General features: G+C 35.1%; 1 protein-coding gene across 1 annotated transcript in view; it reads left to right on the forward strand.

The window, feature by feature from the left end:
- Positions 1–15,561, forward strand: part of LOC132553804 (DNA-binding protein RFX6-like) — a 50,958-nt gene that overhangs the window by 15,226 nt on the left and 20,171 nt on the right. The window contains exon 3 of the mRNA XM_060218083.1: positions 15,311–15,434. Within this exon, the coding sequence (XP_060074066.1) occupies positions 15,311–15,434 (124 nt within the window). The remainder of the gene's footprint in view (positions 1–15,310; positions 15,435–15,561) is intronic.

The following is a 15,561-nucleotide window of genomic DNA, read 5'->3' on the forward strand; positions in this document are numbered from 1 at the left end:
ATACAGCCGAGAGGAATCGTGGCGCTAACTCGAGCTGGATAGGATTTTGCGGACTTATATGCCGTATTTTTATTAACGTTAATTTTGTTTGCATCAAGCGCCACCGGGACCCCGACGATCCCCCCGGCGATCATCATGCATGCTATCGGGATGAGTCAGAAGCAATAATGTTACTCAGCGCCATATTTATCGTCAGTTTTGCCCTATAAATCTTTGCAAATGTCACAAATCCTTTCTAAGGCAAAGAAAAATTTTGTTTTCAATCACTAATTCATCTCAAACCTGTACATCTGGAGAAAACATATTTCAAAATGCTCTGAAATAGTAATCCCTCTTGACAGTGAATGCAGATGTATATATGATAATTACACGTGAATTTATATCGAATTGCTAGTGTCAACATTTTAGAAATCTGTTTAATATTAAGGTAAACCCTGTTGACCCGTTTTATTTATAACAGTTGGAATATTACAGGAAGACTCATATGAACAGAAGGACCGATTCGATATTGATATTTCTTTTGTTTGAATACCAAGATCAAACGATAAGATTATAAGTGTAACCTACAATGCCTATCGCATGGTCGGCGTTGAGGTGGCCAGAATTTTAAAATACAACAAGGATTTATTATTTTAAATCACTGTTTACTAATCGATGATTTGTGTCTGTTATTATTATTTCTGTCGTGATTTATCACTCGTTTTTGCGTTTTTTTGTAAGACATGTTAGGAGACGAATGGTGGGTGAATGTGATTTCATATAAGAGTTTGTAAAGTTTGCTATTTGTTATGAAACTTTGTTGCTCCATGTTTTGTTCTTATTGGCATATGTTTTAAGACTGAAGCACAATATAATTTATATAAAGGACCTTCCTGTGGTTAATGTTTGTCTGTCGGACGATGAGCTTGTCTATATTTTATTTAAGAAAAAAATAGGCATTTTATATTGCCTATTAGATTCTTCCGGTCCATAATGAATTTTGAACAAGACACTATATCAAGTTTTTATCCGGAAAACATTCGTGAATTTCCGTCATAAATTAAATGACGACATGTCCTGATTGGTTTAAACAATAACACTTAAAGATCCGACTAAATGTAGTCTCCGATCGGGAAGCATTGTTGCTGTTGCTAATTTTAAACATCTGTAATCTCCTTTTTTCAATTTTGGTTTAAAGATTTTACTATTAGAAAATCAGTGTATGATCATGTATACTTGAAGCTTCAGCAATCCCAACAGCAACGTTACAGTAGGTGTGCAGAGAATACATGGTCAGTGTCTTAAAATAGCTTATATTTTAAGACACTGACCACGTATCCTATTTATCCTGCAACATTGATTGAAAATCAGACAATCAAACTTCAGTAGTTTTGTTGTTTAATCTTTGTTTACCTGTCGTTGGCGTTACGCTGAATTTTGTCTGATGACGTACGCCAAAATAATTGCTCCGCGCAGAAATATGGTTCAATACACGTCCATAAACGAATATATCAGCAATTTCATAAAATACTTTGTTCATAACAATATATTGAATTTTGATCTCAACGGCTATTCATATCGTTCAATCAAAAAAGTAATTCTGTCGAATTAACGCACGTGCTAGAATACAGGTGTTGTCTGACATTGCTGCCGAAAACAGCAAAAATATACGTGGCTGGTGTATTCCGACAATGACAGTTGTATGATAAATATTGAATACCTGGCCATTGTCTTACAATATAAGCTGTATTTTGACGAGGGTGAAGAAAGACAATATTAGTGAGCCTAAGGCGAGACACTTTTGTCTATCTGTCCCGAGGCAAAATACAGCTTATATTTTCAGACACTGACCATTTATTCTATTTATCCTACAACATTGATCGAAAATCAGATTACGGAAACTTAGACAGTTTTGTTGTTCAATCATTGTTAACCTTATGTTGACGTTACGCTGAATTTTGCCTGATGACGGACGCCAAAGTAATTGCTCCGCATGGAAACTTAGTTCAAAACTTCATCGGATATAACAGCGTTTTTTTAATGAATTTTCATGGATCATCATGTTCGTTATAACATGTAAAATCGCTTATTTCAACAAATATTTATATTTCTTTGTATTCATAAACATAATATTTAAATAAATTCAGAAAATAATTCTGTTGAATTACCGCACGTGCTAATATACAGATGTATTCCGTCACTGTCGAATACAGCAAAAAATATGTGGCAATGACATATATGTAATATATATATATATGTAAAATATATGTGCCGACAACGGCGGCGCTAGTTCCAGGATAATATCAGATATCAAACGTAGACTGCGATGGGCCGATTATGATGAGTTGGTTCTGAGACTCGTTAACGGCCAAAAATTGTATCATCAAAAGTGATGAAATGTCACATAAAAACAACTTGGAGCAAAGATATTGGTGAACACGAACAAAGAAAAACAAAGAGTAATAAATCCATGTTCGTCCTGATTTTATTGTCTTGCACCTAGTGGCCATCAAGTTCATCAAACAAAGAATATTGAAGACTTCTAAAATACTTTTCTGTACAAGATTGAGTTACTTCACAGACTCCGACGAAGTAGAAGACAGACAAAACAAATGTAACTCAGATAATTAACTTGTCGTCGAATTCGTTCCGTGATCCATTTCATGGACAAGATTATTAAACGATATTTCTTGCAGTGTGCGAGTACCTTTCGATCTGTCAATTGGTTTTGAGGAGAAAGTGAAGGATGACTGTAATGTATTTACTCTTGCACACGTTCCGATTACAAGTAAATACGTTAATACATTTATCCAAAGTAGCTCTGTCCTATCTTTTCACTGAACTCGCACAACAGGGAAGTATTGTGGACAAATCCCATTCCGCCATGACAGTTACGCTCTTTGTTTAAATATAACCAGTAATTTGAGATACGTGTAATTTTTGAAACGGTAAACAAACTTGAACGGAAGCCCTCGTAACACACTCTAGTTAGGTGGCCGGATTTTTTCTACCTTTTTTTATAAGTCGGTATGGGGTTACATAATCACCTACATATTCCAAGTCCTTGTGATAAAAGCTGCTTAAAAAAACTCTCATCTGTTAAGTAAAGCGGAATGGAAAGATACTCAAGTCCGGAGACATTTTGTATGTCATATTTGTGTAAATTGAAAAAAGATTTTTAAGGCTTTCCGTTTTACTTTGGAGCCGCAGATCTATATCGATAAGTGCATTTAATAAAATAGCTGTATCGTAGCCAAACAATGATTTAAGCTGTTGATAATAAGCAGATGGCCTCTAAGGTTTATCTAAGCAGGGAAAGGCCAATGTGCAGGTGGTTACTAAAGACAGGGAAAGGCGATGCACAGGTGGTCACTTAAGACAGGAATGGGCGCTGTACAGGTGGCCACTAAAGACAGGGAAAGGCGATGTACAGATGAATATAATAATTAGTGTGATTCTATGGCATGTTTTGATACAATGACCTTTGTTCTTTTGTGACTGCACCTCTGACAAGTGGACAATAACGCAGGTTTTAATGTAATTTTTCACTCTTGATATAGGCAGGGGGTCTCTCAGGAAAGTTTTCATCGCAGTGATATATATGTATAGTATATAGATGGTAGCAATAGACAGGATATGATCGGGTCAGGCTTGAATGACGGTTGCTATAAACAGATGGTTCATGATGACGGATTTATTGTTTGGGTGGCTGTTAAAGACAGGTTGTCTCTTAGTCAGGTTTAGGATTTACCGCATTGATAGACAGGTGGTCGTTAGGGACAGGTTTCACAATCGATCTGAACAGCTAGGAGGTTTCTGAGGGGGATCTTTTCATGCTTTAGATATATATGCAATTAGTCGCTATGAGCAGGTATTGTCTAAGACAGGTTCGACTGAAACAGGCACATACAAGTACTATTGGACAATTGGTTACTAGCATTCTTGTTTTTGCTGTTGAAACAACTATACTTGTGTTCTGAAGTGTTCCCAAGTGAAATTTATTATCACTGTTATCTGACGACACCGCGGGCCTGATTTACCACCTGTATGCTACCGACCGTGCCACCTACTGGAACCTGTCAATCACCTCGATATTCTATAAGGAACCACTTTCATATTTAAGATCACTAAACTATAATGCATCGTCCCATTTTGTGCCTTTGTATACCCGTCATCGCTTCGTTGGGTATGTAGTTGATTACCATTATGTCACTGGATATATTGAAAATAATATAGAAAAAAAACACTGTTTTGAACATTTTATAATTTAGAATAATAACTACTTATAGGTTATAGGATTTAAAATAAGAAAGGTCCGTGGTCATATATTATCGATTTTTGTAGTGTAGAGTAAATGGAACAGAAAGAAAGTGTTCTCATTTAGCGGACACTGTTAAACTTTCATGTCATTTGTTATTAAGACAGTATGTTGTGCTTCTGAAGACAAAGTTGTTTTTGTTGTTGGTTAAGTTTTAAGAAACAAAGAAATTCGAATAGTCTTGGCAACAGACGATATTACGTGCCACGAAAAGTTCTTTCTAAAAATAGTTGGGCATAGACATTAGAATGTTTAACATGTCCGGAATCTGGATTTATTTGTCTCTTAATCAATAATGAAGAGGTTATCCATGTGTCTCAGTAAATCTCTCGTTACGTAATAAACGCTATCTAAAAGTCGTCTCACACGCTCTCATAGAGCACCTTATCGCCCTCGAGAAGGGCCGCACGAGATTTCCTAATTACCTGTTTGACACTTTCGCCCATCTGACCGACTGGCATTTTTATTCTGTCTGTTTTTGTAAACACGATTGCAGTTAGCAAATCTTTACCACCCGCCAAGATAAAGAAATTACTTGTCCTAAGTATTAAAACTTCAATGACCGTCATAAACTTCCAACACCCTCGATACCATACCATGGTCTCTTTAAACACCAATGGAGTACAGTAGATTTTTTTCTGAATTATGAATAAGCACATTTTTTGTACTAATTTCACACGCATGTCACTCAAATAACTATGTTATGCAACTATTCCTAAAGAAAAAGAAAACATTTAATTCCAAAAGGATCCAATTACATAAACAGTAGATATCTATTTTTAAACATACTCCTTACAAACCTATATATATATAAATATATATATTATTGTTTATGACAAATAAAAAATTAATTATTGACACTGATAACTAAGTCTCATATTTTTTCCATATTTTATGAGTTTCCGAAATGTACGGGTGTATAATAAATCTTATTTAAAACATTTTTTATCAATTTCTCTGAAATTTTATAAAATAAATGTTAAGCTGTCTGATTGCGTAGCTGGTACATGTAAAGAACAAGCAAACATTAAGTTATGGAGTTCCCAGGTTATGATAATGTCGACCTACAGTAGGTTATGGAAGTTTTCAGGTTATGATAATGTCGACCTACAGTAAGTTATGGAGTTCCCAGGTTATGATAATGTCGACCCACAGTAAGTTATGGAGTTCCCAGGTTATGATAATGTCGACCTACAGTAAGTTATGGAGTTTTCAGGTTATGATAATGTCGACCTACAGTAAGTTATGGAGTTTTCAGGTTATGATAATGTCGACCTACAGTAAGTTATGAAGTTCCCAGGTTATGATAATGTCGACCTACAGTAAGTTATGGAGTTCCCAGGTTATGATAATGTCGACCTACAGTAAGTTATGAAGTTCCCAGGTTATGATAATGTCGACCTACAGTAGGTTATGGAAGTTCCCAGGTTATGATAATGTCGACCTACAGTAAGTTATGGAGTTTTCAGGTTATGATAATGTCGACCTACAGTAAGTTATGGAGTTTTCAGGTTATGATAATGTCGACCTACAGTAAGTTATGGAGTTCCCAGGTTATGATAATGTCGACCTACAGTAAGTTATGGAGTTTTCAGGTTATGATAATGTCGACCTACAGTAAGTTATGGAGTTCCCAGGTTATGATAATGTCGACCTACAGTAAGTTATGGAGTTTTCAGGTTATGATAATGTCGACCTACAGTAAGTTATGAAGTTTTCAGGTTATGATAATGTCGACCTACAGTAAGTTATGGAGTTTTAAGTTATGATAATGTCGACCTACAGTAAGTTATGGAGTTCCCAGGTTATGATAATGTCGACCTACAGTAAGTTATGGAGTTTTCAGGTTATGATAATGTCGACCTACAGTAAGTTATGGAGTGTACAGGTTATGATAATGTCGACCTACAGTAAGTATGATAATGTCGACCTACAGTAAGTTATGGAGTTTTCAGGTTATGATAATGTCGACCTACAGTAAGTTATGGAGTTTTAAGTTATGATAATGTCGACCTACAGTAAGTTATGGAGTTCCCAGGTTATGATAATGTCGACCTACAGTAAGTTATGGAGTTTTCAGGTTATGATAATGTCGACCTACAGTAAGTTATGGAGTTTTAAGTTATGATAATGTCGACCTACAGTAAGTTATGGAGTTCCCAGGTTATGATAATGTCGACCTACAGTAAGTTATGGAGTTTTCAGGTTATGATAATGTCGACCTACAGTAAGTTATGGAGTGTACAGGTTATGATAATGTCGACCTACAGTAAGTTATGGAGTGTACAGGTTATGATAATGTCGACCTACAGTAAGTTATGGAGTTTTAAGTTATGATAATTTCGACCTACAGTTTTCTGGTTACACTATAAGCGGACATTGAGATTTGTCATTGATATTTTTTATAGATTTACCAAAATTTTGGGCAACAGTTCAACTTATCTAGACAATTTGACTTTTTCTTGTTTTCAACAAGAGCTTTGTGATTTTTCTCTTGTTTTGTATTTGTTCTAACAATAAAATTACTTTTGCTACGACAAATTAGCTATACCGCAAAAACGGACATTAAAACGATTAAAGGAAAGGGGAAAACTGAGTGACTAGTGTATGTTAAGGGGATGGACGGAAAAGAACGACAGTAAAATTATAAATTAAAGAGGTCGGGATAATACGGATTGTGAAACAATGGAAAATGAAAATAATGATGGGAGACGAGAGTGATAGCAGTAGAACCACCAGACAGTAAATCTGTGTATAGAGAGTCAAATTGATATAGGTGCTGGATACATTACTTTTGTCAACAAATGCGAGCCCCCGTAATCAGTGGAACGGTCACTACATCACTACGGAGGTACGTAGGAGTAAAAGTCTGACCCGACCGATAACCGGTATGTTTACTTCTACCCTACTCCCGTACCGTAAAGTATTGTCTGTATACCCCGTCACTATGACGGGTATGTTTACTTCTACCCTACTCCCGTACCGTAAAGTATTGTCTGTATACCCCGTCACTATGATGGGTATGTTTATTTCTACCCTACTCCCGTACCGTAAAGTTTTGTCTGTATACCCCATCACTATGACGGGTATGTTTACTTCTACCCTACTCCCGTACCGTAAAGTATTGTCTGTATACCCCGTCACTATGACGGGTATGTTTACTTCTACCCTACTCCCGTACCGTAAAGTATTGTCTGTACACCCCATTACTATGACGGCTATGTTTACTTCTACCCTACTCCCGTACCGTAAAGTATTGTCTGTATACCCCGTCACTATGACGGGTATGTTTAATTCTACCCTACTCCCGTACCGTAAAGTATTGTCTGTATACCCCGTCACTATGACGGGTATGTTTACTTCTACCCTACTACCGTACCGTAAAGTATTGTCTGTATACCCCATCGCTATGACGGGTATGTTAATGTTCCACCGCAATGCTTAACATTGTACCCGCAATTTTAAATGTGTACTGAATATAAATACTTTTACAATCTGCTGAACATGTAACAGAAAACTTTATATTCCTTACAAAGAACAAAGTGTCCATATAAATCATGAAGGAGGATATGGCATATTATTGATATATCTAACATTTACACAATGTATCAGAACTCAAACCATCATCGTTTGAACCGCTGCAAATCAAATTGTATTTTTTTAACAATATGATTTTTTTACTCCGATAAATATTACCAGATATATTCAAAGTAATTTCGAATTGTTATCTGAAGGATTGAAGTGTATGTGCAACATGGTTCCATTCAAGCTGGTATCTCGTCACTGTATGAGAGAGCTTTCGTTACTTTGTTATACCGTATGTGTGTCTTGTGTACAATCCTTGTAGATCACGTATATACTGTGTACATTCTTTTATGCGTGAAACGGATGTTTTATTTTAAATCAGTGCATAACGGGAATCTGTTGTACACACTAAAACCCATCCGATCGATCAGATCGGCTTTAAGGTAAACAAAAAACTAAGCGCGCATCAGGGCATTCTAGAGAGATGTCCGTTATAATGTACTGACAGGATGACCAGACAAAGAGACACATGATAATTCCTCTAAGTCTGGAGTCTCCAACTGTCGAGGGCATGGCACTAAATCCCTGATCCAGGGTTTAGTCGGGCCCTGAGATAACAACGGGCCCCTTTATCAGGACAGTTCTAGACTCTTCTCCCTACCTTACACTGATCCTTCGCCAAACATGGGTGTCACAATGTAATGTACATCACCAATAAAACCTATAGGTACTTCTTCTGTAACAGGAACAAGATACTTAACAATAGCAAAACTCTACACTGATACTTAACAATAGCAAAACTCCAAACTGATACTTAACAATAGCAAAACTCTGACTGATACTTAACAATAGCAAAACTCTGAACTGATACTTAACAATAGCAAAACTCTACACTGATACTTAACAATAGCAAAACTCTACACTGATACTTAACAATAGCAAAACTCTACACTGATACTTAACAATAGCAAAACTCTGAACTGATACTTAACAATAGCAAAACTCTGAAATACTTAACAATAGCAAAACTCTTAACTGATACTTAACAATAGCAAAACTCTGAAATACTTAACAATAGCAAAACTCTTAACTGATACTTAACAATAGCAAAACTCTACACTGATACTTAACAATAGCAAAACTCTGAACTGATACTTAACAATAGCAAAACTCTACACTGATACTTAACAATAGCAAAACTCTGAACTGATACTTAACAATAGCAAAACTCTGAAATACTAAACAATAGAAAAACTCTGAACTGATACTAAACAATAGCAAAACTCTGAAATACTTAACAATAGCAAAAAAACTCTTAACTGATACTTAACAATAGCAAAACTCTACACTGATACTTAACAATAGCAAAACTCTACACTGATACTTAACAATAGCAAAACTCTAAACTGATACTTAACAATAGCAAAACTCTAAACTGATACTTAACAATAGCAAAACTCTGAAATACTTAACAATAGCAAAACTCTGAACTGATACTTAACAATAGCAAAACTCTGAACTGATACTTAACAATAGCAAAACTCTAAACTGATACTTAACAATAGCAAAACTCTGAACTGATACTTAACAATAGCAAAACTCTGAACTGATACTTAACAATAGCAAAACTCTGAACTGATACTTAACAATAGCAAAACTCTGAACTGATACTTAACAATAGCAAAACTCTGAACTGATACTTAACAATAGCAAAACTCTGAACTGATACTTAACAATAGCAAAACTCTACACTGATACTTAACAATAGCAAAACTCTGAACTGATACTTAACAATAGCAAAACTCTAAACTGATACTTAACAATAGCAAAACTCTGAACTGATACTTAACAATAGCAAAACTCTGAAATACTTAACAATAGCAAAACTCTACACTGATACTTAACAATAGCAAAACTCTGAACTGATACTTAACAATAGCAAAACTCTGAACTGATACTTAACAATAGCAAAACTCTACACTGATACTTAACAATAGCAAAACTCTGAACTGATACTTAACAATAGCAAAACTCTGAACTGATACTTAACAATAGCAAAACTCTGAACTGATACTTAACAATAGCAAAACTCTGAAATACTTAACAATAGCAAAACTCTAAACTGATACTTAACAATAGCAAAACTCTGAACTGATACTTAACAATAGCAAAACTCTGAAATACTTAACAATAGCAAAACTCTAAACTGATACTTAACAATAGCAAAACTCTGAACTGATACTTAACAATAGCAAAACTCTACACTGATACTTAACAATAGCAAAACTCTGAACTGATACTTAACAATAGCAAAACTCTGAAATACTTAACAATAGCAAAACTCTGAACTGATACTTAACAATAGCAAAACTCTGAACTGATACTTAACAATAGCAAAACTCTACACTGATACTTAACAGTAGCAAAACTCGGTATTTCAAGGTTCCAGTTATCCCCGCCCACAAATATGACTAGTGTCCTTCCTAGGAACTTACCCTTTCCACAGATATCAGTTGTCATTTGCTTCTTGCCTGAAACAAAGGTCGTTAAGGACGCTAAAAGACCCAGCGGTACCAGAATAACCTTTGTAAAGTACCTGACATAATTGATATAACTTTCCAGAAATAACTCTACCGATATATTAAGTTTACGGCAGTCGACTGTACGACGAGTGCCGTGTTTGAAATACAAATGTAGCATAAAAGATGTCAATAACTGCATTGACAAGTACTAGCTATTAAGTAACAAGAAACCGAATGGCGCTAGCAGGATATATAAATAGATATATTTTCCCAGCGATTATTTCATTTGTGGGGTTTTTTCTACTTAATCATTTTATATCTGGTTCTTTTATGAAAGTGAAATCTCTTAATTCTATTGTCTTAACTTCTGTGTTTTCATTCATTTTTTCGCACGAGATTTACGCAAAATCGATATGAAAAATCTTCGTTGATCCAAATGTATTTTTTCTGAGTTTTGTTCGTGACAAATGGCGCATGATATCCCGTGCACATACACAGCAGTTAGCCCCGAAAGTTCACAAATTGTCTTATAATGTGTTTCGGGTCGTATTTATGTCTTTGATTTCTTCAAAGAGAGTAAACATCAAGAGGTCTGCGTATAAATCGGGGGACTACCACTGAAAGCCTTCATTTGTCTATAAGTGTTTCTTCAATAGCACCTGGTGGTTACCGAAACATTGGCTATGCCTTCGATGCCCTTTATGTCACTCAAAACTTAGAGGATTTATTCTGAGAATTAAGACAACACATCTTGTGCGAGATCCGTGCCTAATGGGTATTTTCAACAGAACTGTTTCATCCGAAATGTCACTATCGAATGACTGGATTTCAGAATCCAAATATCTGTTTAGACCTAGATCTGTAGATATCAATACTGTAACATAACGCGAATCAACGTTATAATAAAAGAACGTGAAGTAACAAAAATACACACATATATATATCATCCGTGAAGCAACAACATGATAACATTACTTGAAGCAACAATTTAGTTTATTTTCATAATAATGCGAAACAACAACTTATAAAACAATGTGAATAAACAAAATAAAAAACGAAAACACGATAATATAACTTGAATCAGAAAGAGGCCAGAAGAACGAGAAACATCAACATATCATAAAGATGTTGAACAGTCCTATACAGATATTTTTCGTTACGCTCCTGTTTGTACTTTGAAGATTGTCTATATTACTGGTAAGTTGTGTCTCTAAGTACTTGGAGTAAGGAATCCTGCAATCTATGACAAATGATGTTGTTTTAGAAATCATTTTCGCTGGTTATAAACATTTTTGCAAAATATTGCAAATACCAGATGTATGTGACACTCTGGTGAATATTTTCGAATTGAATTTGCTATAATTTCTATGTGGATATATCTCAAAATATCTAAGATAATCTGGATTATGTAAATATGAAATAAAACCTTATGTGTTTTTGTAATACATTTTATCTGCTATGACAGATCTCAAATAGGGTAAAATACATTAACATTCAAGGAAAATGTATTGGTCAGAACATTTCAGCAGGCTTAAGTGATCTGAAGGAGCCGTACTTCCTTGGGAGGGTTATTTTGGAGCCGAATTCAGCTGCTAAAGCGATGCATGCGGACGATTAAACTGAGGCACACCATTGATAAATATTATTGAATGTCGAATTCCTCACGGTATTTCCTGTGTTCGGCCTTTCCGAGATCTTCATGTCAGGACATAATTATGTAGTTTACCTTTTTTCTTACACCTTGAGAACACCAGTTCAACTCTTTACCGTTAAACCGTTTAATTAAGAGTGACACACCGTTGATAAATATTACCGAATACCGAATTCCTTCAGTTCTGTTTCCTGTGCGTTGCCTTTTTGAAATCCCTGTTAAAGGACACGATAATGTACCTTATATGTGTTTTTAACATCTGACACACGCCGATTCTACTGACTGCCGTTTAACCCTTGAACTTGTTAACATTTATTTGATTTCTCGTGCATCATCAGCCGCCATTGTCAGAGCCTACTTCAGTATCTCCTTCACACCTAGTGTTTCCGGGAAGGAAAGGAATGCTGGGTAGTCGGATACAGAACTGTAATGGCCGACAGGCGTGAAGTGGTTGAACACATTGGTATTTATTGCATGTGTACACCAAACTATACTCAATTCTTTCATTGCATTTTCCCTTGCTATCAGTAAAGACCGCAATGATCCCTTAATTTGTTTATTTTACATACGGGAAGTGATATTTTTTTCTTAAATTTTGCTGCATTATCACACATCAGTTACGGGTGAATCTGTAGTATCTATATGTGACATATACTCATACATTTATCTTACTTGCTTATACCGCTTTTCTATCAACATTTTATATGTAACTTTATCTTTTTAATGACCTTTTCCTATTGCAATATTTTTCATTATGTATGAGGGATTGCTTTAGTAAATATATTTCCTTAACTCTATTATTGCTATCGTTATAATAATAACAATTTTTCGCTGAAATTTTCTTGACTTACCGATTCTGCGTATTGGTATGTTATTTCGTGCTGCTCTTATGTCGATATCATTGATATTATCTAGAAATAAAATCATATGTCTACAAGATTATTTTATCAGTTATCGAAACCTTATGTTTCTCGCAGTTTCTGTGTCTGAATTTTGATTATGAACTGATTATAAATATATGTAAATTGAATATCAATCTTAAATGGCGTGTGTCATCGATGAAGCAGAAAACGCTTACTCTTCCGGAATATCCTGTCTTGTTCTTTTTATTTTTCTTTTTAAAGTCTTTTGTTCATATTTTGCCTTAGTTTTATTAATCATTATGACTAAGTTGACATGTAAGTAGTTGTTGCATTGTTTTTCTTGTAAAATTGTAGCATATGCAGCATTAAGACCTGTCTTATTAATTTCTGTCCTTTTCTTTTCATAATATCGGAATGCAAATTACCGAGACGAGTTTAATAGCTTATTTCATACATATATTTCTTGTATCCTGTTTGTATGTCGATACATCAGAATAACATAAGGTGTGACCAGACCAAACTTAGTTACAAACTCGAGTCCAGATCAGAGGAAAGGAAATTCATTTGAAACTGAAAACATTATGAAGGAAAGGCGCAAAAGATACGCATAGATCACTGTGCCAGTTTGCAATGGAAGATTAAGCACTGAGGTTATTCATATTTTACATTTTTGATGTTGGTTGTTTTAGTTTTAATGTAAATTTTGTAAATTTTCAGCTCTTAAGATATTTTTTCGTGTCGGTTCTTGACTTCGCTTGTTTTAACATATAAGTCAATTTAAAATATTATCCGTTTGTGTCAACGGACGACTGTAGGCACGCTACCTAGGTAGAGAGCGCTTTCTTAAGATTAACTTTGCAGGTGATTGTTTCAAAACAAAATAAAATTCTCGATCGATTGTTCCAAGTTCGGTGGGGGATTTCTCAATCACCTGAAAATAATTCCCAAGACAAAATAAGATCAGAAGAGCAGAGCGAGTTTATCTGTTAATATCAATAGTGTTATCGATATGGAAATCGGAGGCGTACCTGCCACTCTTTGTCTAGCTGATATCAATACACCGCGAATGTTTACCGACCTGGGCCGGTCATGATCTCCGACACTTTCACAATACAGTGGCACCAACTAACATGGTATCTTGCGTAGGAATTAATCACAGCGTTTTGATAACCGTATTTTCATAAGTTCGGACATGTCCAGTGTTCTTGCCTTTGTCTGAGTAATCCAAAGTGTTCTCTTAAATATACTGTTAGAACATTTTCAAGAACAAAAGTAGTCTCGAGATATATCTTGGTTTTAAGAAGGGTTTGGGTAGGGAAAACTTTAGGCACTATCAGGTGATCATATAATCAACCGCCTTAATACCTCAGGCCGCCCACGTTAATCATACAGCTTGCTATGCTGTCTTTCTAGAATACAAATCGGTCCCAAACTGTCATGGGTATTAGTAGATTTTGGGTACGGTGTAGAACAATGACAAATAAGGGATGTATTAGACGCACAACAGGTGGTTACACAAACGACCTCAATAAGATATCAGGCTTGTTTTCAAACCGCATTTCATTTTTAAAAGAAAGACACCCCAGACAGTACTAGTTTGAAGTATAAAAAGTTTGAAGCGAAACGTACATTTCGGTTATTTAAAGGGTTGATGTCATTTTCTCTAGCTTGCTTTGCTTTCTTAAATGGAAATTGACACCATCAATTGTTATTATTGATAAAGGTAAGAAGGGGGATGAAACAATAGAAGAATAATGATGGGATGATCTGTATACATAAAATACATTACCAGGTAATGACAGTTAAAGTTTCCATTGTTTATAGGTCAGCAGGCTTTTGTTTAGATTGTTTACCGTGTTATCTTAATAGGTTTTAATAATTCTAATTAATAAGATACCCATATAAAAGTATATTGAAAGCATTGCTGTTAATGTTGCATGCATATTCAGTAAAGGATTTTTGGTGTTAGCTAATAAAAAGCAACAAGAAAATACCAACATGCCAATTTTATCATTATTCAAATAGAATATGAACAAAAGAAAGACTTAAATGGAGACTCCTGAAAAATTATCTTACTAAGTCAGGATGCTGACAGAGAAATTATTTCTACTCATATATAATTCAGAAATCCGTAATGACGATATCAAGGGTACCGGTTCCAATCAGACATATGGCGTATCAGGTATAATACAGAGGAGAGTTGTATAATCAGAGTATAAAGAATGTGTCTATTTAGAAGTGACATCAGTACGGCCTGGATAAGTCGCCATGCTACAACATTGGAAATGTGAACATTTCAGCGCTACAAAACATTGCTACAGCCCTTAAATGCGTCAAATATATGTATGACCTGTCGTCATATCACCTTGTCATTTGCGAAGACGTAAGCTCGTAATTATTATCCTACTTAATGTCATCTCTATGTACTAAGTGTGTGATTGGCTTATTACAGGCTGGAAGAAAACTATTGTATATGTGAAGGAGTGTGTCTTCCCAGATGTATACTTTATGCTCATTACCTCGACTTCTGTCGGAGAGAGTCCTTAGAACCAGCATGTGCTGCGACATTTGGCAAGGTGCGATTACATTTACACTTAAACATCGAGATATCAATCTTCAAAACAGCTTATAATATTTTCAATTGAACTTTATCGTGGCTATCTCCAGATTTACAATTGCATCAATACAAAATGTATAAACGTA

The sequence above is a fragment of the Ylistrum balloti genome, unplaced genomic scaffold (genome assembly GCF_031769215.1).
Source record: "Ylistrum balloti isolate Yb309-2 unplaced genomic scaffold, AGI_CSIRO_Ybal_v1 Utg370354, whole genome shotgun sequence".
Taxonomy (NCBI): Eukaryota; Metazoa; Mollusca; class Bivalvia; order Pectinida; family Pectinidae; genus Ylistrum; species Ylistrum balloti.